The sequence below is a fragment of the Amphiprion ocellaris genome, chromosome 6 (genome assembly GCF_022539595.1).
Source record: "Amphiprion ocellaris isolate individual 3 ecotype Okinawa chromosome 6, ASM2253959v1, whole genome shotgun sequence".
NCBI lineage: Eukaryota > Metazoa > Chordata > Actinopteri > Pomacentridae > Amphiprion > Amphiprion ocellaris.
The window spans coordinates 16,553,896-16,576,146 of record NC_072771.1 but is presented as its reverse complement, the minus strand read 5'-3'; the positions used below and the strand labels follow the sequence as shown (position 1 = coordinate 16,576,146).

Sequence of the window (22,251 nt, the reverse complement as noted above, 5' to 3'; positions counted from 1 at the left end):
AATTGTTTTTTTCTCTGTGAGTTTTAAACGATCACAAAAGCACATTTTTTGTCTCATTTTTTATTTCAGTTAACGCAGGAGTTTATTTATTGCTCTTTAGTGTTTTTCCATTGATGTAGATAATAAAAAAATAGATGTTTCACTTCATTAGATTAGACTCGGTTACGCTTCATTGTGTACCACAGGGTACAAGTACTGAAAATGCAGTTTATCTTCTAACCAGAAGTGCAGGAGATGCAGTAAAAGTGCTTGAAGGAGTGTATGAATGTGCTAAGACATGTACAATATATACTCTGCATGTAAGTATGCAAGATATGTAAATAAAAATAAATCCAAAATGTCTATTGTATATAGTATATGCACTGTGGGTGTATACTTTATGATGCAGTATTAACAGAATGCACAAATAAGATGTAGATAATATAAGTGATAAGATAAAGAACAATATAAAGATTGATACATGTAAATGTGCAGACAAAATGTATGAATGAAAGTTTTTAACAGTATAGAGAGTGCGTGTTTTATTTTGAAGGTCCAATCGCCTAAACTCGGTCTGTTCCTCTCCAGCTTGACGCGGGACTGCTCCCCCTGCCATCCACAGCTCCTCTCTCCAGCTGAGTCCGCCGACTCTCCACGCCGCTCTATGCATCCTGCGACCCGAGACATTCACCACACGTAGTCTGGTGCTCTTACTATAGATAGTTACAGTCCTCCTAGGTTACATTTTAACCACCACAGTGGACACAAACAGGACAAAGTCACCACAAACACCGTCCTGGTCACAACAAAAGACACTAGGCCTGCAAAAAAAACATTCATTAGACACATCAGCACTACCAAACACATTTTAAAATTATCCTCTAACACAGGGGTGTCAAACTCATTTTAATTCAAGGGCCACATTCAGCCCAGAATGATCTCCAGTGACCAGTTAAATTACAGCATATTAACCCATAAATCATGACAACTGTAAATTTTTCCTTAGTTTTCGTGCAAAAAAGTATGTTCTTAAAAAGTCCACATTTAATGAACAAAACATTATGAACAACCTGAAGTTTCTTCAGAAAAATGAATTCAGTTTCAGCAATAATAAGCTTCAGTTTCTCATTTGCACATTACAACTTCCAGATCACAGCGTCTACAAAAAGGCACAAAACATAACAAAAGACAAAAAACAACAAAAAACAAGACAGAATATTACAAAAATGAGACACAAAATGACAACAACCAGAACAAAATGACCAAAGAATGAGACAAATGACACAAAACAAAACAGAAGAGATCAAAAAAAAATTAGGCAAAAATGTTACAAAGTGCCAAAAAATGGACAAATGACAAAAACGAGCCCAAAAAATTACACAAACGACACAAGCGAGACAGAAAAACACAAAACCATACACAAATCAATGAATGAAGCGGAACACAAAATGAGAAAAATAAGACAAAAAGTAAACAGAAATGACAAAAACATGAGACAAACAACGAAAGTCAGACAAAAAAGACAAAAAAACAACAAAAACAAGACAAAATATTACAAAAATGAGACACAAAGCCACTAAAGAACAATGAGCAATGTAGTATTTTACTTTATGATCAAAACAACTTGTCTAGAAATTATTTTAAATTTATAGTTTTAATAATTTACAATCTGCAGTTAATTAGTCTTCTCTGTACATTTCACTCTTTACAAAACCGTCCCAGGGGCCAGACTGGACCCTCTGGAGGGCTGGTTTTGGCCCACGGGCCGCATATTTGACACCTCTGCTCAACCATCTGCCATACTGTAAAAATAAACATGCAACTTAAAATAATTTCCAACATCAGTTCCTTAAAATCTAGAGTTATATTAGGCAAGTTAGGAGCTTTTAGTTGTTTGCATAGATACTTCCATCAACTCATATTTGAAGTTGAATCAACAAGTCCTTTTTTTGTCATACCAACAAGGAAATTTCAGGTTGTACAATCCTAATTCCTAATTGAAGCAACATAGAATGGAGAATAAAACTGACAAGCTTCTATTCATATCTGTAGTTGTAATAACACTCAGTAGTTTGTTGAACTGATCTGTAATATGGGGTTGTACAAGCGTAATAATTAAAGTTGTCTCAACTAAGCATTGTATTGAATTAACTGAACTTTTTAAGGCAGCCAGGTTACTTCTGTTGAAGTTTTACGAACCAGTTCAGTCAGAATCACTGACAGACAAACGTTAACCAGAGTAGAGATGTTTTGTGACCGAATATATGGACTTGAATACTAATTCATTGACAGAAACTAAACACTTTCATCAACTTCTTGTTCAAGGCTGCCTATAAAACAGCTTTACTGTGCCAGCATATGGATCATATGCTTTGGCAGAATTTCAAAGAGCATTAGAATTTCTAATGTGTCTGCCTGCTCAGCACAAATACAAAGTTTTGCTGTGCCTGATCAAACACATAGTTCATATCTGAGGAGCTCATATGGTCTTTGATTTCATGTCACGACTGACAAATGATTGACGACTGAAGCTGCAGAGACACATGAAGCCCAGCTTCTTAGTTAGATTAAAGTGAGAGATGGCAAAGGAAATTGCTGTGTTTCAACATGTGTTGGCCTTTTATCTTCCATGCAACGTTAACCTTGCGTGGGGTTAAGAACATTTCTAAAATACCGTGACTTTCTTATTAGCTGGGCTTTATTTGACAACCAAAGTCTGCTTTTCCGGTCAGCACTGGAGTGTCCTATATCCAGACAAACAGCCTCATATGAAAATACTTCTGCTCTGCATTTCCAGAAGCTACATAATTTTACTGCCTGTTCTCTTCTGAGAAAGCAAACATTGTCTGATTGCAGGTATATTGACTGTAACACAGGCTCCAAATTGATCTACTATCAGCAAACACAGGAGGATGTTGGCAGCCTGTTATAGGATGTGACTTCTTCATTGGTGCGGTTCCACCTACAATACAAATGTTAGTGAACTGAAAGTACAAGAAGAGATCACAACAATGACTTTTTAGTATATGTAAATAAGCAACACTGTATATAGAATGACAAACTGGAAAACACACATATCTTATGTTATGAGTCTTTTCAATGCTCAGTCACTCAGTTAAAGGAGAGTATTTAGATACGCTTTACAGCAATCTGCAGTTTTTAGCTGTATGTATTAAAGTCCTGTTACACTATTTTCAGTTTCAATAACTTTTCTTAAAGGGAGACTCTGTGATTGATTTTACACATCAAAGTCTGTTCATAGGATTTGAGGAGTACTAATCCATATGTGCAGCAGTTGTATGCAGGGTTTGTGTCTCCACGGGGATCTGCATGAAGTCTGATGAACTGCCTCAAGGGCAGCAGTTGAGGCGATTTATTAGACTTCAGTATCATTTGGGTTAGAAAAGTTTGAAAAAATCTGGGAGATGACATTAAAAAGAAGTGAGCTTCGCAATTTTTAGTAGCCTTGGCTGCAGTTACTAGTATAATGCATCTGGATCTGTAACTAAACGGTGGTCGTAAAGAAGAACAATATGTGGAATCAAAAAAGCTGCACTACTTTTTAAAAACTGTCAATAATGACACTGTTGTACAATGTAAAAAACATATATATATATATATATATATATATATATATATATATATATATATATATATATATATATATATATATATATATATATATATATATATATATATATATATATATATATATATATATATATATATATATACATAAGCAAATTGTCATTGGTAAGAAAAAACACAGGGACTTGATGTTAAAATGTTTTCAAATTATGTACCATTTTTCAATAGTCAATATATATAAATATATATTTTTCTTTTTTCAAATATAAGCAAATATCTGTGAAATAGCTATATTTTTGGCTGATTCAAATGTAGTGAAAAATAGTGTAATTTTACGGTCAAATGTTGTAAAGTAATGAATTCCCCCTCATAAAAACACAATTTTTTTAGTGAGGATGTTATTTACAGTTTAGGTTTGCTTCTTATCTGGTTGACATGTAAATTATGACATTTTTTCTGTAATTTTACAAGTTCTTATCTGTTATTTATTAAAACACAATAACAGTAAATTGTCCAAAACATCACAGCTAATAAGCATTAAAAACCATTCTTTTTTACAGTGCAGGAGTGTAGTGGCAGATTGGATAAGTGTTATGTTTTAGGTTTTTTTCAAGAAAAATTCAACATTTTGGAATTAGATTTATGAATTTTCTTGTAGAATGGGCTGAGAACACTGATATCACTTCTGTGCCGGTATTATAAGTATGAAGGCTCACTTCAAGATCTATAAGCCTTATCAACTGTGACCAAAAACATAATTAGTAGTTAGCAGTAGCCAACAGATTAGAAACAGAATCCATTCAGACAAAGCAGGATTCATTAAAGACAGACATTCATTCATCAATATGCACCATCTATTCAACCACATCATCCAACCACTTTGACTCCACGATTACATCATTAGATGTAGAAAAAGCCAACAAGAAATTTGGATATAGGGGATTTTTACAACTCACCAACTGCATTAGAACTAATAATCCCACCTCTCAAAGCACAAAACAACCATGTCCACACTTTCCATTACTGTTTTTTATTGTCATTGAATCCCTTGCAGCTGTCATTTAGTAGAACATTTCTATTACAGGTACACAAGCTAAACATTTTCACCACAACATTCACCTCTATGCAGATGACATCCTATTTACCTGATAGAGCTTCACCAGCCCTTTAAGAAGTCTTTAGTCTCATCCATTTGCTCAAAAACCTCTGTTTACTGCTTAAATCAGTCTAAATGTAAAATTATACCACAATGTGAGGAAGCCTGGAATACTACTTCATTAAATGACATTAAATAAAACTGGCATTAATGTTCGCACCAAACAGAGCTTTCCCCTCTGAACAGTGGTGGACAGTAACTAAGTATATTTACTCCGGTTTAAATATTGTACTTGAAATTTTGAAGTACTGATGCTTTACTATTCATAATCTCTTAATGCCGTGTATAATAGCTTCTTCAGTGTCAGTGAGACTGAACCAGTAATTTTAAGGACTTTTCATACCTAACTTTTACTTCAAATGGAGTACTTTTAATTTGCTGTATTGGTATTTTATCTTAAGTATAGGTTTTGAATATTTCCTCCACCACCATCCATCTTCTAATTAAACTCTTGGCAAGAAATAAACACATATATCTCCCAGAATGTCAGCTCTTCCTGTAAATAACAGCGACTAACTTTGATGCCAAACAAGACACTCTTAGTTTTAACATTTCTAAACTGTCTCTTTGTCAAACACACTTTGAGCCCAAATTAACTTTCAACTTCAAACAGAGCAGCTGACGATGTAGCAGACGGAGTGTGCGTCTGACAACCGCATTCATACCAGAGAAAAACCGAGCATGTTTATTAGAGTCACTAACAGTGAGAGTTGGAGGTGCATGTGCCGCCATCAGCCACATCTTAGGATTTAAGTATCCACACACGACTGAGAAGATCTTTGATGCAACAGCAGTTTGGAACCATATATTTTATAGATGTTTCTTTTTCTTTTTGTGTCACTGATGAAGAATTCCCTTGAGATGTACACAAAGCTGTTAATAATATTTAAAAAAAAACTGTTCTGCGCAGGACTTGAAAGTCCTGGCAGAACTCACAACATATGGTGATTGTTAATTCATTCGGTTGTTTATTGTTTTCCACGCATGATAGGAGACGAGTGGGATGTCAGAACCTCTGGAAATCTGGACTCCGGTCTGAGCAGAGGCAGCTCAGGGTGGTAAAATTTGTGCAAAACAGATGAGAGAAAATAAAGAAGGTAATTGCAGAGTAATAAAAGATGCTTGTTTTTAGACAAACTGTTTCTATAATGGTTCACTACTCCACATGAGAGAATAAAAGCTCATCTTATGTGGAGCTTCCTTGAAAAAAGGCTCATCAATCATTAACCTGACTCTGGGATGTGTACATACCGTGGTAGCTGAAGCAGCTTGCCAACCAGACTAAACAGAAAGGCTATAAAATGAAGGCATAAAGTTTATGATTTTTTTTATTAATAATTACACAGTCCAGTTATTTTTATTTTCTTTGCCTGTGAGGAAATGCTGCGATCCTGTTTTCAAAGGAACAGATAATGTAAATGAGTCATTATGTGAGATAGGGCCAGGTCCATGTAGGCTTTAGAGTCGGTTGACAGCTGACAAAAGCTCAGGTTGAACACAGTCTGTTTCAAGGTGAGGTGGGGCATTTCTGATCACTCCTCATTTCCTTTCAGCGTAAGGAAATGTGCCGGACACTGTTAAAGTCAGGAATACCTTATGCAAAAGCAAACTGAAGGCAGGCTAAGCCACACATTGGCATGAGAGCAAACACGCAGTCATGCAATCCTCAGAGTGAACAATATCGTCGCTTTGCATGATGATTTCCCTAGCAGCTTCTTCATTGCCCCAAAGTGGTGGTTTATTATCCTCGCTTTTTGTGTTTGCATTCCATTGTTACCGGGCAAGTACAAATATCCTCCTTTATGCACAAAAACCTCAGTGAGGCCTTCCACTGCACTGCCTGCGTCCGGCCCTCATCCATCCATCAGCGGCGCCCCTGTTCTACACAGGGCCCCCCAAGCTCTGCTCACCACCCCCAGCCAGCTCTTTGACATAATGCTGTTGTTGCTTTCCGGGCCTTTATGTTGGCTGTTGTCTGAGGCAGATTGAAGACCCTTTGTGTGTGTCAGCCCCTGTCCTGAGTGGCCGGGAGGAACCTGCTGGGCTGCGAGCAGAGAGACAGGAATGCGCATATGAATGGGCCAGTGTGTGCCGCGCACCTGCTGACAGAGGAGCGGCGTGCCTCTATGAGTCTTAGTTCATCAGCATAACCATCTTGTTCAATTACACGTGCAGCTCGGTGTTGCGTTCCCTGCTCATTCACGCTGAATGAGAGTATTGTCACCGCCATTGTGAGTATTTTGTGGTTTAATATCGTAGAGGAGTTCTGAATGAATGAGGTGCCAGCTCCACCGCTTTAGTTGTGACTGATTGGCCTCCTCTAAATGCACTCATTTGCTTCTGCTCTTCTACATAACCAACATTTTCTTGAAGTATGAAGGCAATTTAGAGTCTGTCCGGTCTGATTTGTATAAAAAAAAGAGGCTCTGCAGGATCTGGTCTTTGTGTAAATAAATCTGACTAATTCAGTTCATCTGTTTTTTCTTCATTCCTTCTTTTTACTTCACCAGTAGTGGAAGATATTGAAAGATTCAGATTCTTTATCTCAGTAAAAGCAGCAACGCTACACTGACATGCATAATGTTCATAGGAGTATTTTAACAAAATAAAAGTATTACAAGAAAAATGTTGAAATAAAAAAAGAAAAGCAGTCGTATTGGAGAAAATGTTGCTGTGTATATGAGATTTGATTAATGTTACTGTCACATTCATGTATTAGTAAAGCTTTAATTGATCGAGGTGGAGCTATTGTCAACTTCTTAATTGAGAGTTACGTAGGTTTTATGAGATTGTCATATACTTTCTGATTTAAACTTTTAAGAACGAGTTACAATTGCAGGCAGATGAATGTAGTAAACAAAAAAGTGTTATACTTTCCTCTGAAATGTAAATATACATTTGGATAAAATGTAAATATTGGGTACACTATCATTCAAAAGTTTGGGATCACTTAGAAATGTCCCTATTTTTGAAAGAAAATCGTTTTTTTTTAAGGAAGATAACACTGAATTTATCAGAAGTACAATCTAGACCTTGTTCATGTGGGAAATGACTATTCTAGCTGGAAACGATTGATTTTTAATGGAATCAGCTGTTTAATGATGGAAGATGGAACTGAAACTGCACCTGCTGCACTTTAATCAGTCTGTTGCATATAGATTTTCTAACTTTTAATATATTTTTACTATTTTTTTAATACACTCCATGTTTTACTGTCCACATCTTTTAATGCTGGCTTTTAACTACCAACAAATTTCGTTACGTGACTGGTGAAAACTATTTTCATAATGACAATAAAGATTCTTGACTTCTTGACTTGACTTGACTTAATGGGCCTTTGTTTCTTTGGGGGTACAGAGGAACATTTCCAGCATACATCATTCCCGTGTTCTAATGCTACATTGTGTTAGCTAATGGTGTTGAAAGGTTAATTGATGATTAGAAAACCCTTGTGCAATTATGTTAGAACATGAATAAAAATCTGAGTTTTTATGGAAAATTGTCTGGGTGACCCCAAACTTTTGAACAGTAATATAGTGTATATTGAAGTAAAGATACTTTAATTTCCTCCATTGTACTTCACAACATGAAGTATATATTGATGATGTGTGTAACTTCCATGACAGAGAAAGCTGCATCAGAATCAGGCCACATCTGTCATAAAAACACAACTGGTTCTAGTTTTTAAAGTTGGGCAATCATGACTTATTCACTTAAGAGGCTGCTTTGTAACTGAAAGAGAAAAACGGATGTAACAGTTGTTGTGCTTCATTTCTATTGCATCAGATTTCCTATTGTTGCAGTTGAAAGTTTATCAAAAGGGTTCAATAACATCAGTGTTTAGTGACTCACCGTTAAAAGAATGTTCACTCTGTTTGGTGCAGTTTTTGTTTGGACAACAATATAAATGTTTGCTACAGTTTTTCAAATCTCACTCTGAACTGGTGACAATATCAAATTCCAAAATTCTCCCAAGTGTCTCTTATCCATAGAGCCCAAAGTTGCTTTGGCCTCTCAGTGTTGCAGCTGTTACTGAATGAATTTTTTGGATGTTTTTCAGGTGGAAGTTTCAAAAAACAGTCTAGACCTAAAGGGTTAATGCTCAGCATCAATTAGCTGATTGTGTATGATGTCATGGTGGGAAAAAAAAGCCAAATTAAAACTGTTGTTCGGTCTTATGTGACATATACAGAATAATGAGAATAATTCTGAATTGTTTTTTGTATGTTTGTTTGCTTTAATAGTGAAAAAAACAGTAGAGCCTAATGACAAAAATATGTTGGAAAGCCAGTAATGGTGGAGTTAATGGAGCACAAACCCACATTAGTATATCTGAACCTGAAAATACTGCAAGTGTTTTATTACAGAGGCGCTGAAAGAATGACATTAGCTGACTGATTTGGTTTATTTCGTCTCAAGGAGCATTTAAAATCCTCATGCATTATTGACCACATGCTGTTAATGAATACAGGCCTAAGAAATATGGGTGTAGATTTCATTTGAATACTGGAAGGGACACATCATGCTGGAGGTCTGTGAGCTTGAAACACATCATTTCCTGCATTCTGGTGTATTTCTGTGTCTTTTCTATGTCAATTTATGGTGAATATATCATTTATAGTCACGTTTATCATAATAAAAAAAGGAGCAGTGCTGAAGAAAAAGAACAAATAATTGCCCCTATGAGAGGAATTGTTGTGTCCTACTAAGGTTAGTGTTTTTATCAGTTAGTTTTTTTTTTTCAAGATAAAGGTTTTCTGCATCTTTCATGTTTTTATTGGGGGCTGGTAAATCTTGAGGGAGGCATATCCCTGTGTCCCACCTGAAGTCTGTGCCTTTGCTGAGAGATATACTCTCTTTAACTTGTGAATTTAATAAACAACAATCAATTCCCAAGCCATCAGCCTAAACTACAACAATACACAGAATACATGAAAAATAGGCATCCAAATTAAAAATTCCACTACACCGACAACAAACCAACCTGTGCACACGAGCAACACACTGTAAATGCTCAAATGCACTGACCAAGGAGTGTATATACACACTAGACTTGCAGATTGCAGATTTGGCAGAAGATACATTACAGTACGATTTCAAACAACAGTCTGCTTTGATGGGACCAAGATATATGATCGCAAAAGCTCCATTAATTGTCCTCTGACTCATATGGAACAGCTTATGGGTTGTTTCTTTGGCCATGCTTTTGAGGAGATTACATCTCCATAATCAATAAAATGAAACTTAACCATCCATTCCAAAGTCTGAATAAAACCTTCTGGGAAAATAAACCTTCCCCCTCAGATTTACCCACAATAACAGTCACAACATGTTCACTGAGCATAATTACACGTACAAACTTTTGCATGATTATGATTTCTCTTTGGGACATGTTGACATTGAACAGATGTGTGAGTTGCATTTAGTCCAAGACTACCATTTCCAAAAACTGCCTTGCAGATAAAAATATGAAAACCAGTTCAATGTGTATCAGGCAGTCCCATTTGTATTTGGCTGGATCACCTGACAACCCCGACATTTCCCATAAAGCCACAGTGCTGATTGTCTGGAGGAGCTGAGCTGCAGCCTCTGGACTCATGGATCTCATCACCCTCTGACCTGGAGAGTGGGAGCGCAAGATCTGCAACATCACATCAAGCAGCAGACAAGATGCGTCTTTGAAGTGGGAGTGGACCCAAATTGGATTATGCAGCATCTCTGAGGAGCAGCTCCCATATATTTGATTACACACACCCCCTGCACCCAGCACCCACACCCCTGCCTCCCTGACGCAGACGACATGGAGCGCTCCTCCATGCCAGAGTCTGGTATTCCACTTCTTAATGTGTGCCCATCTGCCAGCCATTTACCTGATTACTTCAGGAAAGCTCAGACAGGTCCGGCTCTGCCAGGGCAGCTGGGAGGCTGGAGGATGGCTTTAGTTTAGTGCAGGTGGACACAGAAAAGATAAGGACCAGATGAGCCTTTTTATCTGTGAAAACAGGGGTTGAAATAAAATCAAAACAGAGGAAATGGCATGATTAAATACACTATATTTATGTTGTATTTACGCTTTCTTTTTCTACCCACAGAAAGTCCTAATTTTACTGCTTTAATTAAATTCACAATCTGTAGAAGTACACAAAGGACAAACTGTTCTCATCATTCACTCCCAGACTAAAGCGCTGTTTAAAATAAAGTCTCAAGTGCTGACTTCAAATCCTCCACACAAGCATGGCACACAGACCACCGTCTATTTCTGAGGAAAATAACATCCAGTCCTGGTTTAACTTGTGCTCATTATGGTGGAAGTGGGTTCCAGGGCCAGGAAGTTTCATTGCTTTCCAAATAAACCTCGCTAAACAGAGCTGTAGTCCAAATTCCTCATCTTGTGGAGTCCTTCCTAAGTCCTCACATTACATGAAAGCCCTAAAAGCCAGACATAAAAATTACATCTTGTCCTTCTACATATCTCTCACTGTAGCATTTGTAACAATAAAACCGAGATAGGTTGCACAGTTGCTTTAGAGAGCGACAAAAAGGGAAAAAAAGTGTAGAAAAGGGTCTTTTCTAACAAAGTTGTTCATTTCCAGATTGATTGTTTCCACATAAAGGGGCAAAGTAGCCCTCAAATTCAAACCAGTTCATGAAAAATTATCAAAAAAAGAGTGAGGCCCTTGAACATTCCTCCAGTTTTACCGAGTGACACAGAGGGTTTTCATTACCTCACTCGCTGTGAGCAAATCTAAGACATCAACTTTGATTCCGTTACATAGAACCTGGCAAGGGAACAATCACAGGGTTTCTGTGGGCGGGTCTGATGGTCAAAATTACTGGTCTCGTTCAAATAGCATAATGCGCCTTTTCTTTTTCATGCCACTTAGAAGACGGCGACAAAAGAAGCTGAGCAAACCTCTGCAATCACCGACATGTGGCAATCAAAAAGGGTGATCCCAGTTACAGCTCCTCAGCTGTGTGGAAGCAGGGACTTGTCACTGAGCATAAACAGCTCTCTTGGCTTAGTTCTCTGAGCCGAAATACCCCCCATCCCCACTCCATCTACCCCCCAAACACCCCATCTCCTTGTGCTGTGTGGCGTCAGCTGCAATGAGCTCCAGATGTGGCCTGGCACCCCTCCAGCCACGGCATGGATGTGGTTTGAAGGTAGTTTGGAAACACCACCCACCAGTGGACCCAATGAAAGTTCCTCAGACTGCAGCGAGACGTTTCTGTCGCGGGTTCATATTTGTGAGGACGGCTGGAACATAGAAGAAGTGCAGTACACATCTGTGGAAGGCTGAAAGGAAGAGGGTATCTGCCCCTTGTATGTGCGTGTGTTACTTATTGAACATGCTTTGAGTAAGTGTGTGAGACAATAGTTAAAGTATTTCCATCTGTTTCACTCGATAAGGAAATATCAACATACGTTATTCACCTCCAGGCATCCATTCTTTGTTCCCTTTGCATATAAACACAGCTTAAACAGGCATTAGTCATGTGCCTTGACTTTAATGACTTAAGAATTGGCGAGTCTCTGCAGCAAGAGTGACAAGATTAAAGGTAATAGCTGCTACTGCTGTAAATAAAAGTTGAAAAAAAATATTCCAAGACAACAGTATTCTTTAGATAGGCCTATAAAAACAATGTGACAGTGAAACTAAGAGTTTCCAGCCTGTTGGACATGTGTGGTTTGAATTACTTCACAAAAAAATACAAAGGCTATCAACCATCAGCATCTGCTCTCAGCATACAAGAGCGTAAATGCTTTTCACCAGAAACAGTAGATCCCACATATTTGCAAAAACACTCACTGACATAAAACTGGTGCAACAGAAGCAGATGAGACACGCCGCTAGCACTAGGTCACAAGCAAAATGTGTGTTCATGAAGTCAAGGTCAAATTTAAAAACAAGTCTAAGGAGATCAGTGTGTTAACAATTTCCATCCTCAGTTTAGAAGAAAAAAAATCAAGAATCTTGTGGAGTGTTTCAGTGATTGATAGTTTCATTAAAGCACAGTGAATAACCCAGTATGGTTGCATAAACATAAACTGGCAGGAGACCGGTGTTCATCCATGATGTCTATCAGCAGCTATCAGCTGGAACACTCACACTGATGCTTGTCTCTCTAACAGTTACGCTGTTTAGTTTTCCAACAGCATGCTGGGAGGATCCAATGAGGTCACTGTGCTGGCTGCCATCTAATTCACATAGTGCGCTGGAAAAGAATGCATGTTTCCTCTAGGGCAATAGCTCCCCCTACTGTCAGAGGTTTAAAGGACCATTTCACACACACTGGTCTGCCACAACATTAAACCACCTGTAGTGTAGGTCGATTAGCATGTGGGGTGTGCTTGGTCTGAAATAGTTTAGGAGGACGGTACATAATAAAGTAACATCCACATAAATGTCAGGACTCAGTGTTTTTCAGCAGAACACCGAATTATAACAAGATGATTGATTTTATTCACCTGTCAGTGGTTAAATGTTGTGGCTAATTGATGTCAATTTGATTGAGTTTAACAAATAACCCACCACCAGTAAGATGCTGGCCTCCAGCTTTAATACAAACTGTCGTATCAAACATATCACATGTTCAGAGAAAACAACCATTAATGCTGCAGTGCAGGGCATAAATTCAGTATGTGCCTCCAACCCATCACCCTGCACCACTTAAACAGAGCTTCTAAGATGCACTAGGAGCTTTCTGACTCAAAATGTTGCACTTTGTGCAAAATTTATATGTCATGATTGCGTCTTTCACAGCATTGTGATGGCATTATTGTTTTTGCTTCCTGCTCTTTTAATGTCAGCTTATTTCAAATTCTTCACATAGTGCCTTTGAGTGCAACCATTTCAGAGAAACATCAGCCTTTTAAACTCAAATGCTGTCCCTGTCTGCCTGTGTCAGTAGTTAAATCGTATGCACGCTCTACTCTTGTATTAAAGGAATTTTACCACAATGAAATTATCAACAAATTCACATTTAAGTCTAGTACACCTTCAAATTATCAATACCTGAGTATTCAGTCACATCACATGATGAGGTGAAAACATTCATGTGATTGTTCCTGCTGATTAGTCACATCTGTCCACTTCTTTATCGCTTGTCAACAGTCAGCACCCAATTCCAACATCTCATTTGTACCTTCCCATAACACAAAGGTAGATGTGCGAAGAGTTTCCATCACTGACTCATTTATCTAAATTATTAGTCATTTGTTCCCTAACAGGAGCGCAGCATTGACAGCTGTTGCACACTGGTGTTATGTGACAGCAGTATCAAAAACTACACTTTTCTGTAGCTTACGAGATGTAATTATTACAAAAGCGGTATACTGGAAAACTAAAACATGATGGTGTTAATCAAATGAAGCCAGAAAAAGCAACGTCATGTTTACTTTGTTACATTTAGTGGCTCTTCCTGCCCCCATGTGGTGAATCCAGGTCAAGATGAGTGTAATCCTGACTTAAACAGACATCACCTAGCATCTTTTCAGTGTGTGTCATTTTTGTGATCTTAGAAACACAGCATGCCCCTATTGCAGTGTGTCTGTCATCATCGAGGGGGTTTTAAGAGCTCCTGTAGGCCTCCCTGCTGTGCCAGCTGGTAGGGAAGCTGCATCCTCTTGTTCACCTGGCTGCAGAGTGCTGGACATCGCTCAAGAAGCAGCTGACACACCTCTTCATGCCCCTGTTCTGCAGCCTGCTCGAGTGTTTAGCAGAGCAACAAATACAGACTCCGGTTAAATGATCATCAAACCGTCTCTGTGAAATGGTTTAATTATGTTACTGCTGGGCATTGCGTACCTTATGTAAAGGGGATGCACCGTCGTCGTCACACAGCGCTGGATCAGCTCTGTGCTGCAGAAGGAGTCGAACTACGTCCAGATGACCGCAGTAAGCTGATCGGTGGAGGGGTGTGGCACCTCCTGGTGTCTGTGGAGATGCACAGGCACCATTCTCAAGAAGAAATCTGCATACAGCAAGATGACCACTGCGACTGCCATAGTGCTACAAAAAAAAACATGAAAACAGTGATAATGAATGCTAAAATTAGAAACATGAGCAGACCATACTAGAGCTGAATGAATGAGGGAAAATATCTAATTGTGAGTTTGATTGATGATATTTTCAGAGAACAGTTCAATATTCACTGTGTAATACACCGATCAGGAAAACATTATGACCACCTGCCTAATATTGTGTTGGTCCGCTTTATGCTGCTAAAACTCCTCTGACCCAGTGGGGCATGAACACAGGACCTCTGAGGATGTCCTATGGCAGTATGGCATGGTGGCAGTGAATTCTGTGGGTCCTGTGGGTTGCAGGGTGGGACCTACCTAGATCAGGCTTATCCTGGGACATCCCACAGATGCTCAAGAAGATTTGGATCTGGGTAGTGTAGTACCCAGGTGAACACCTTAGTTCTGTCATGTTCCCCAGGTTCTCAAGGAGTTTTTGTGGTGTGTTGGGGTGCATTGTCTTGCTGAGGGTGGCAACTGACATCAAGGAGCGCTGTTTCTGTGGAGGTCGGGGGCTTTCTTGACCTACAATGTTTAGATGGGTGGCACATGTGACACATCCACATGAATGTCAGGACTCAAGGTTTCCCAGCAGAACGTTGCATTACAACAAGATGATCGATGTTATTCACTTCACCTGTCAGTGGTCATAATGTTGTGGCTGATCGGTGTAGATTTAAAACATGTGACGGGGGTATTACCACATGACACACCAGGACGACAGTATGAATTTAGAAAACCACCTACATGTCAGTTTAAACCTTGGATCAGACGCACTGTAAACATGTATCTTAAATGACAAGTCTTTGCAATTTGCTGATTGTATTGTTTCAAACTGTGATTTTGATGACAAATCCATTAGTTGTTCAGCCCTTGTCCACACAGCAAACTCACAAGAGCTGTGTATCCTGCTGAATCTCTGAGGTTAACGTCTGTCCCCTTCTGGACCAAGGATTTTACTCTCTCCAAGTCTCCATCCATTGCAGCAGACCAGATACCTGCACAGAGGGGTGATACAGAACACAGGACTGACAAATCCATCAAATCAGAGATAAAATACGTGGTTTGTCCATGCCACTTTATGGTAGATGCAACACATTCCATGAGATAAAACACTGACATTTAGCATTAACCCTATTCTCTCTCTGTCGTTACCACTATTTAACTCGGGCACCGCATGGCTGACACATGAATGCAAACCTCGTTCAAAGTCCATTTCATTCAGCGTCTGGCAAACGCTGGGAGAGGAGACTGGATGGGAGCAACACGAGCACTGCTGTCTGTCAGACATTGTGTTAAATGGCAACGGTGCTCGACAACTTTGTGCTGCTATACCCTCACTAACAGGACTAGCTTCCAAACAACGAGCTCAAATAATAACTCAGTGACCCAATAAATGCTTCATTCAAGACGAGGCTAGAAGATATGTCATCTTAGAATTCATATTCAAGCTCAAAAAACGCAGTCAGCGGCTGTTTTTCAGAAGAAAATCACGAAAAACTTGAGGTTGGCTAAGCGTTGACACCGGACCCCCAGACGTAAGCAACGTGCTTACGTCTAAACTCGCTGACCAATTACAGCGCAGCAAAGAAATGATGCCTTCAAGGGTACTCTGATTTGTTTGGATTGTCTTCCAGCATTCGTTAAGACAAATAAACAGTAACACTTAACTTTGTGCTATGGTGGCGTAGTAATTATAAAATATGCACTATTGTAGTGATATAACTAACTCAACTGTTTATATCTACGTATCACTAAAAACTTACAGGTTATCAATCGCCGCTATGACTGACATTATTCACTCCATAATACCATCTTTTCCCGATGTATGTGAATGCAACTTTTTGTCCCGTGTTGTTGTCTGATGCAGCTAGCTAACTAACCTCATTTGTTTCGGCGACCAAGTAGTTAGCTGGTGAAAAGCTACGTTATTTTTTGAAAAATTAAAACAAAGTTCTTATAACCAAAGCGCATAAAGAATGAGAAGAGTCACCTTATTTGTTAACGGGACATCAAAAAATGGCAAGGTGGGTGAAAACTCAGTGAGGCAGCTCGGGCCGCAGAATGACTGGCTTTTTCCACCGAACAGAGGTGTTGGTGATAACTGGATAACTGACGCTAACCTCACACTGAAGCTGCTTCGTGTTTCAACGTAGTTATGTAAAGTCGTGGTTTCTGTTAGCTTTTCTGGCATTCCTCCCTTTCTTAAACTGTTACATTAACCTCTGTTTACATTGCCAGCTGCGACTCATTAACCTTGTATGAGACTGGAGGGACTTATTTTGTGTAAAATCCCCAACAACTCGTCGATTTTTGTCTTTTCTTTTTAGGTTGTAGCAGTTTACGGGACCTTGTCCGACCTACTATCTGTAGCTAGCAATAAGTTGGGAATCAAAGCCTCCTGTTTATACAATGGAAAGGGCGGTCTCATAGATGACATTGCTCTCATCAGGTAAGCTCGTTGGATGACAACAAATTCAGACAGGTGACAAATTAAAGGTAAAACCTGAACCCTTCAACCCCACATTCAGGATATCTGGTGGTTTTGTTTTGCTGTGGGGGGCATTTTACTGCCATGGTTGTACCCTCAGGGGGAAGGGTCACTTCAAAACAGTACAAAGGATGACAATACTCTCATCTATGGGGCACACGAGATCACTGAATGCTTTAATGAGCATGAAATTGATGTGAATCAAAGGCATAAGATCCCAGCCCAATTTAACACCTGTGGGAAATTGTAGACCTACATGCTGATTAAACACCAAATGAGGATGGAGTTCCAGAGACTTGAAGAATTAATGTCAAGGCACGCTAGCTGTTCCGGGGCCTCATAGTGACCTAGCATCTTACAAAGACACTTTATGTTGGTTTTTCCTTTAACTGGTCATCTGTCTGTATGTTGCTCAATCAATAATGGACGCCTCATTGTGTGTTTCATCTGTCTGTCTGCTTTTAACAGAGATGACGATGTGCTGTATGTGTCTGAAGGAGATCCATTTATTGGTGAGTGCTATCATGTCGTCTGCAGGAGTCTCATCCACCGTCATTAAAAGTGTCCACATGGTTTCAGCAACTTTCTTTTGTTTCCTTTCGTTATGATCACAGATCCTCAGAATGAAGCCAAGGCTACATCTGATCCGCACGGAGCACACACAGACTGGCTAACTCTTAATATTGGTGGGCGTCTCTTCACCACCACCAGGTATCTATGGTTTAAACACTGTTTTCACAAGCAGTAATCACATTTCAAATGATTTTTCCTATACTGTTCATTTTTGTCTGTTTCCTATTTGCTGAATGTCTGTGTTTTGTGTTCAGGAGCACCCTGGTCAGCAAAGAGCCAGAGAGCATGCTTGCCCACATGTTCCGGGAGAAAGGTACTAGGAATAATTGATCAATGAGCATTTCATTTTTGGTATATGTGAGGCATCTTTAATGGGATTTATCGCCCTCTGTGTTTACCTCAGATGTGTGGGGAAACAAGCAGGACGAGCATGGAGCTTACCTGATTGACCGCAGCCCTGAATACTTTGAGCCTATTCTCAACTACTTGAGACACGGTCAGCTCATTATCAATGAAGGCATTAATATACGGGGTAAGCTTTTTGAAGAGGCCTAAATGATGAAATCTACCTAAGCCACTATGACGAGGGCTATGAAATAAAATTCTCAGCACCATCTTGAATAAATGAGTGGATATTGGTGTCATCGTGACAAATGTCTTCTAGGTGTCCTTGAGGAGGCTCGGTTCTTTGGAATTGAGCAGCTTGCCGAACAGCTGGAAGTAGCAATCAAGGTAGCATGAAATATGGAAGATTAATTGTTTACATAAAAAAGTAATCACTCCTTTGAATGCATTGTGACTTACCAAATGATTGCCTCCAAAACAGAACTCACAGCCCCCTGAGGACCACTCTCCAATTTCCCGCAAAGAGTTTGTTCGCTTTCTTTTGGCAACACCAACCAAGTCAGAGCTCCGCTGTCAGGTATAGCTGAGTGAAAATGTGTTACTTCTCCTCATCAGGGCACTATATCAGGCTAATATTTGACATTATGACTCTTAATGTTTTAGGGACTTAATTTCAGTGGTGCTGATCTGTCCCGACTCGACCTGCGTTATATCAATTTCAAGATGGCAAATCTCAGCCGCTGTAATCTGACACACGCCAACCTGTGCTGCTCCAATCTGGAGCGGGCTGATCTTTCTGGAGCCAACCTGGATGTAAGTGTGAAACTGTGAAACTCTGTCCTTGGTGGCAATTAATGTGTTAGTTGCATATTCAGTATCAGCAGACACGTGGTAAGTGAAGAACGCACTTAAAATTGTCTCTCTGTGGGGTAGCAAATGTTTCTTTCTTCAAAGTTTGCTAATTTTTGTGTTTTAATTGTTGACTTTCCTGTTAGTGAACAATGGACTTGGCTTATAATTTTTGGTCACTTCACACCTGCTACCCCCTCAGTTGCTGGAGGAAGGGCCATTCTGTTCTTTAACATGTTTGCCAATGGCACACACCTCCTCTCACATTCACTTTATTGAAAAACAACAAGCACACTATGTTTCCACAGGCTGGAAACTTTACAGACATTTTTGTTGGACGCAGCTCAGTATGAACCCAAGTATATTGTGAATACTTTTGTTGTTTAAAGGGTGCCAACTTACAAGGGGTGAAGATGCTGTGTTCCAATGCCGAAGGGGCTTCTCTCAAAGGATGCAATTTTGAAGATCCATCTGGACTGAAGGCCAACCTGGAAGGTAGTCTGTCACAGTTCGTCATCAAAGAACATATGGTCCCGCATTTATGTTCCCATTTTAACACAATATTTCTGTTATCAGGTGCAAATCTGAAAGGAGTTGACATGGAAGGAAGCCAGATGACCGGTATCAACCTGCGTGTGGCCACTCTCAAAAACGCAAAGCTGAAGAACTGCAACCTGCGGGGAGCCACTTTAGCAGGGACGGATCTTGAGGTAAGTTAAGGCCTTCAGAAGGGATTATCTACAAAACCACTTATTAAAGTTGACTCAGATGGCAGATTTATACAACACTCCATGGCCAAAAATAATGAAACATTGTAAATATGATTAAAATTCCATTGTAAGTTAGTGTTAATATACTATGTATTTTGCATGTAGTTTTGCTATAGTGGCTGTATCCAGTGGCTGTATCCTGATCCAGGACCCAGATTTTATGCTAAACCAAATTTGTATCTTCCTGTAAATATATAAGCAGTTAATGCAGTGGATGCAGTAAATAAAGTTTGGGTGTACTTTGCCTTATGTTTGAAGAAGAGGACTAGCTTTCCAAAGCTCTGGTGTGTGATTATCAGTATATCAAATTTATTAGCGTTTTCTTTGTTTTTAAGACTGTTTACTGAATATCTTTGGGGTTTAGACTGTTGGTTGGACAAAACAAGTAATGCAAGTAAAACGACAGTCCACTGTAATTTCACTTTAATTGCTTGTTTTGTCCAACCAAGTCTAAACCCCAAAGATATTCCATTTGATAGTCGTTTGTCATATTTTTCAGATACTTTATAAATTAAAATGACTACTCATCAAGTAGTAGCTATACTAGCCATACAATCTATTGATAAATGGTGTCATTTTGGTGATTTTTCTTTTTTTAAACAACATGTTCCTATAAAATCTGTTGGTGGAGTTTTGGGTTTAAAGGTATTTGGTAATAAGAATTGTGAGCTATTGCCTGACATAATTCTTTGACAGGGATGAAATGATATTAATGCTTTCCAACCTGCTTCCACATAACGTTAACGGTGCAACGGTCCTGTTACATTGGAGGCTTTTCGGCTAACCCGTTTAATCATCCTGTCCAGAACTGTGACCTGTCCGGCTGTGATCTACAAGAAGCCAACCTGAGAGGCTCCAATGTGAAAGGAGCCATTTTTGAAGAGATGCTGACCCCTCTGCACATGTCACAGAGTGTCAGATAACTCAACACACACCTGCACATCCAGCGTGGGCCACAACTGGCTTCTTTTTTTGCTCTTTTCCTCCAGCCTCTCGTACAGTATATTCCTCTTCTTTCAATCTCTCTTTACCTGTATGCGGTGCAGGTGTTTGTATGCACATCCCTGGCATTCCACCAATATTATGTTAGCTTTAAATATCTTGCACTAGAATTTACCCAGGGTTGTCTATGTGTGTTTGTATGGTAGGATGTTTTTAAATGTTCAGCTGCATATATCACCAAAACAAAGAAACGTTACTCGTGTGTATAGATGTATTTGGATCCAATCCATACTTGTTTTATGTTTTGCATAATTTAGATTTACGTCATGTTACTTGACATGTTAATAGGAGTCAAAATCAGATTACCTGTGAGCAGTGAAGCTCGGAGCATTGAGCTTCACTAGTTGCTGCTGTAGCAGAAACAGAAGTGGTTACTTACCTATAACTGTGTCAATATATATTCCTCGTTAAATATGAAACTTAATTTTGCTGGATATAACACTATAAAGAAAGCAATGCAAGCCAAAGCCATATGATAGCACAGTCTAAAAGGCTAAAAGTGCTGTTAGTGCACCATAAACTATGCGACGGGCTAGTTTTAAACACAGCTTGGTTATGCAATACGTGATTTTGAGCTGTGAGGTTTCTCCTTTCCTACTTTAAAATATTGCTTTCTTAAGCTATCCTTTGTTTGTGAATCTACCTCTTTTATTAATCTGGTGTGTGAGTGATCCACAGTTGCATGCATTTGAATGTGGCACGGCTTACTGTAACGTTTATGTATGTTATTCTGCAGATTCCCATTATAAGGAAATAATCCAGCCAGAAAGCCATTTTTTATGTGTTGATGTTGTTAAAGTGGGATTTCCTGGAAAAAAAAACATGCTCTGTGTATCTATGTATATCCCATAATCATGCTTTGAACCTATTTGCACAAGTATATGTTCACTTGTAACATGGTATACCCTTTCACCAAAACTGTTTGGTGCTTGTAGTCCTATGTAAATCAAATCCAGTGCTTCCAAAATTTCCCCAAGAAAGTAGTTGTTAGAGTAGGCAGGTGTTGTCAGCTGTTTTGTAAAGGATGTCTCTTCGGTTTCTATTAGACAGTGTATGTTTGCATGTGTGAAGAGCTATGCTTGTCTTTGACTGGTGAAATTTCTCTGGCTGTAGCTCAAAGCTGCTCCGATGCAATAGCATTCACTCAGTTAAATAGTAGGTACTCAGCCTGTGAGAATGAACGATGAAGGCAATCATATTGTGTATTTCACATTGAGTGTGAAAATCAATGAGGAGCTATGATTATTTATTTTAATACATCTCACTGATTGCAATATGGGGCAGAGGTTGATTTGTGTTTGAGACAGGGAGCGGTGTAGCTGTCCCTGTCTATGATTATTGCACTCGACCATGGAAATATGTTTCCATAAATGACTGTTATAAATAAACTGCTATGAAGAAGTAGAAAAAGACTTTGTCATCATTTTTTTTCATTTTGTGCCTCTGTTATGAACGAATGTACATTTAGAATGCA

The 22,251-nt window shown here is 39.1% G+C and overlaps 2 protein-coding genes across 3 annotated transcripts; one reads left to right on the top strand and one right to left on the bottom strand.

Moving 5' to 3' along the window:
* Window positions 1–13,268: 13,268 nt before the first annotated feature.
* ankrd39 (ankyrin repeat domain 39) lies at window positions 13,269–16,287 on the bottom strand. Of its 2 annotated transcripts, XM_023274132.3 has the most exons (4): window positions 15,948–16,287; window positions 15,642–15,745; window positions 14,533–14,736; window positions 13,269–14,428 (listed from the first exon to the last, which is right to left on the bottom strand). In XM_023274132.3, the coding sequence occupies exons 1-4, from the start codon at window positions 16,036–16,038 to the stop codon at window positions 14,282–14,284; spliced, it is 546 nt and encodes a 181-aa protein (XP_023129900.1). In that variant the 5' UTR covers window positions 16,039–16,287; the 3' UTR covers window positions 13,269–14,281. The 2 variants fall into 2 exon arrangements, with proteins under 2 accessions (XP_023129900.1, XP_054867434.1); XM_055011459.1 differs by lacking the exon at window positions 15,948–16,287 and having other exon boundaries at window positions 15,642–15,935.
* Window positions 16,288–16,591: 304 nt separating this feature from the next.
* Window positions 16,592–22,187, top strand: kctd9a (potassium channel tetramerization domain containing 9a). Its single transcript, XM_023274122.3, has 12 exons — window positions 16,592–16,774; window positions 17,078–17,199; window positions 17,707–17,750; window positions 17,853–17,949; window positions 18,066–18,124; window positions 18,215–18,343; window positions 18,476–18,543; window positions 18,638–18,733; window positions 18,820–18,969; window positions 19,395–19,500; window positions 19,582–19,715; window positions 20,582–22,187. Exons 1-12 carry the CDS (start codon window positions 16,727–16,729, stop codon window positions 20,696–20,698), a joined length of 1,170 nt encoding a protein of 389 aa, XP_023129890.1. The 5' UTR covers window positions 16,592–16,726; the 3' UTR covers window positions 20,699–22,187.
* Window positions 22,188–22,251: the final 64 nt, after the last annotated feature.

Coding starts and splice junctions, on each gene's coding strand:
- ankrd39 (XM_055011459.1), bottom strand. CDS start 15,869: ATGTCAGTGTTTTATCTCATGGAATGTGTTGCATCTACCATAAAGTGG. Junction 14,737..15,641: donor CAGCAGGATACACAGCTCTT/GTGAGTTTGCTG, acceptor TTTTTTTTGTAG/CACTATGGCAGTCGCAGTGG. Junction 14,429..14,532: donor GTGCATCCCCTTTACATAAG/GTACGCAATGCC, acceptor ACACTCGAGCAG/GCTGCAGAACAGGGGCATGA.
- kctd9a (XM_023274122.3), top strand. CDS start 16,727: ATGAGAAGAGTCACCTTATTTGTTAACGGGACATCAAAAAATGGCAAG. Junction 18,125..18,214: donor CCACATGTTCCGGGAGAAAG/GTACTAGGAATA, acceptor TGTTTACCTCAG/ATGTGTGGGGAAACAAGCAG. Junction 18,970..19,394: donor TTTCTGGAGCCAACCTGGAT/GTAAGTGTGAAA, acceptor TGTTGTTTAAAG/GGTGCCAACTTACAAGGGGT.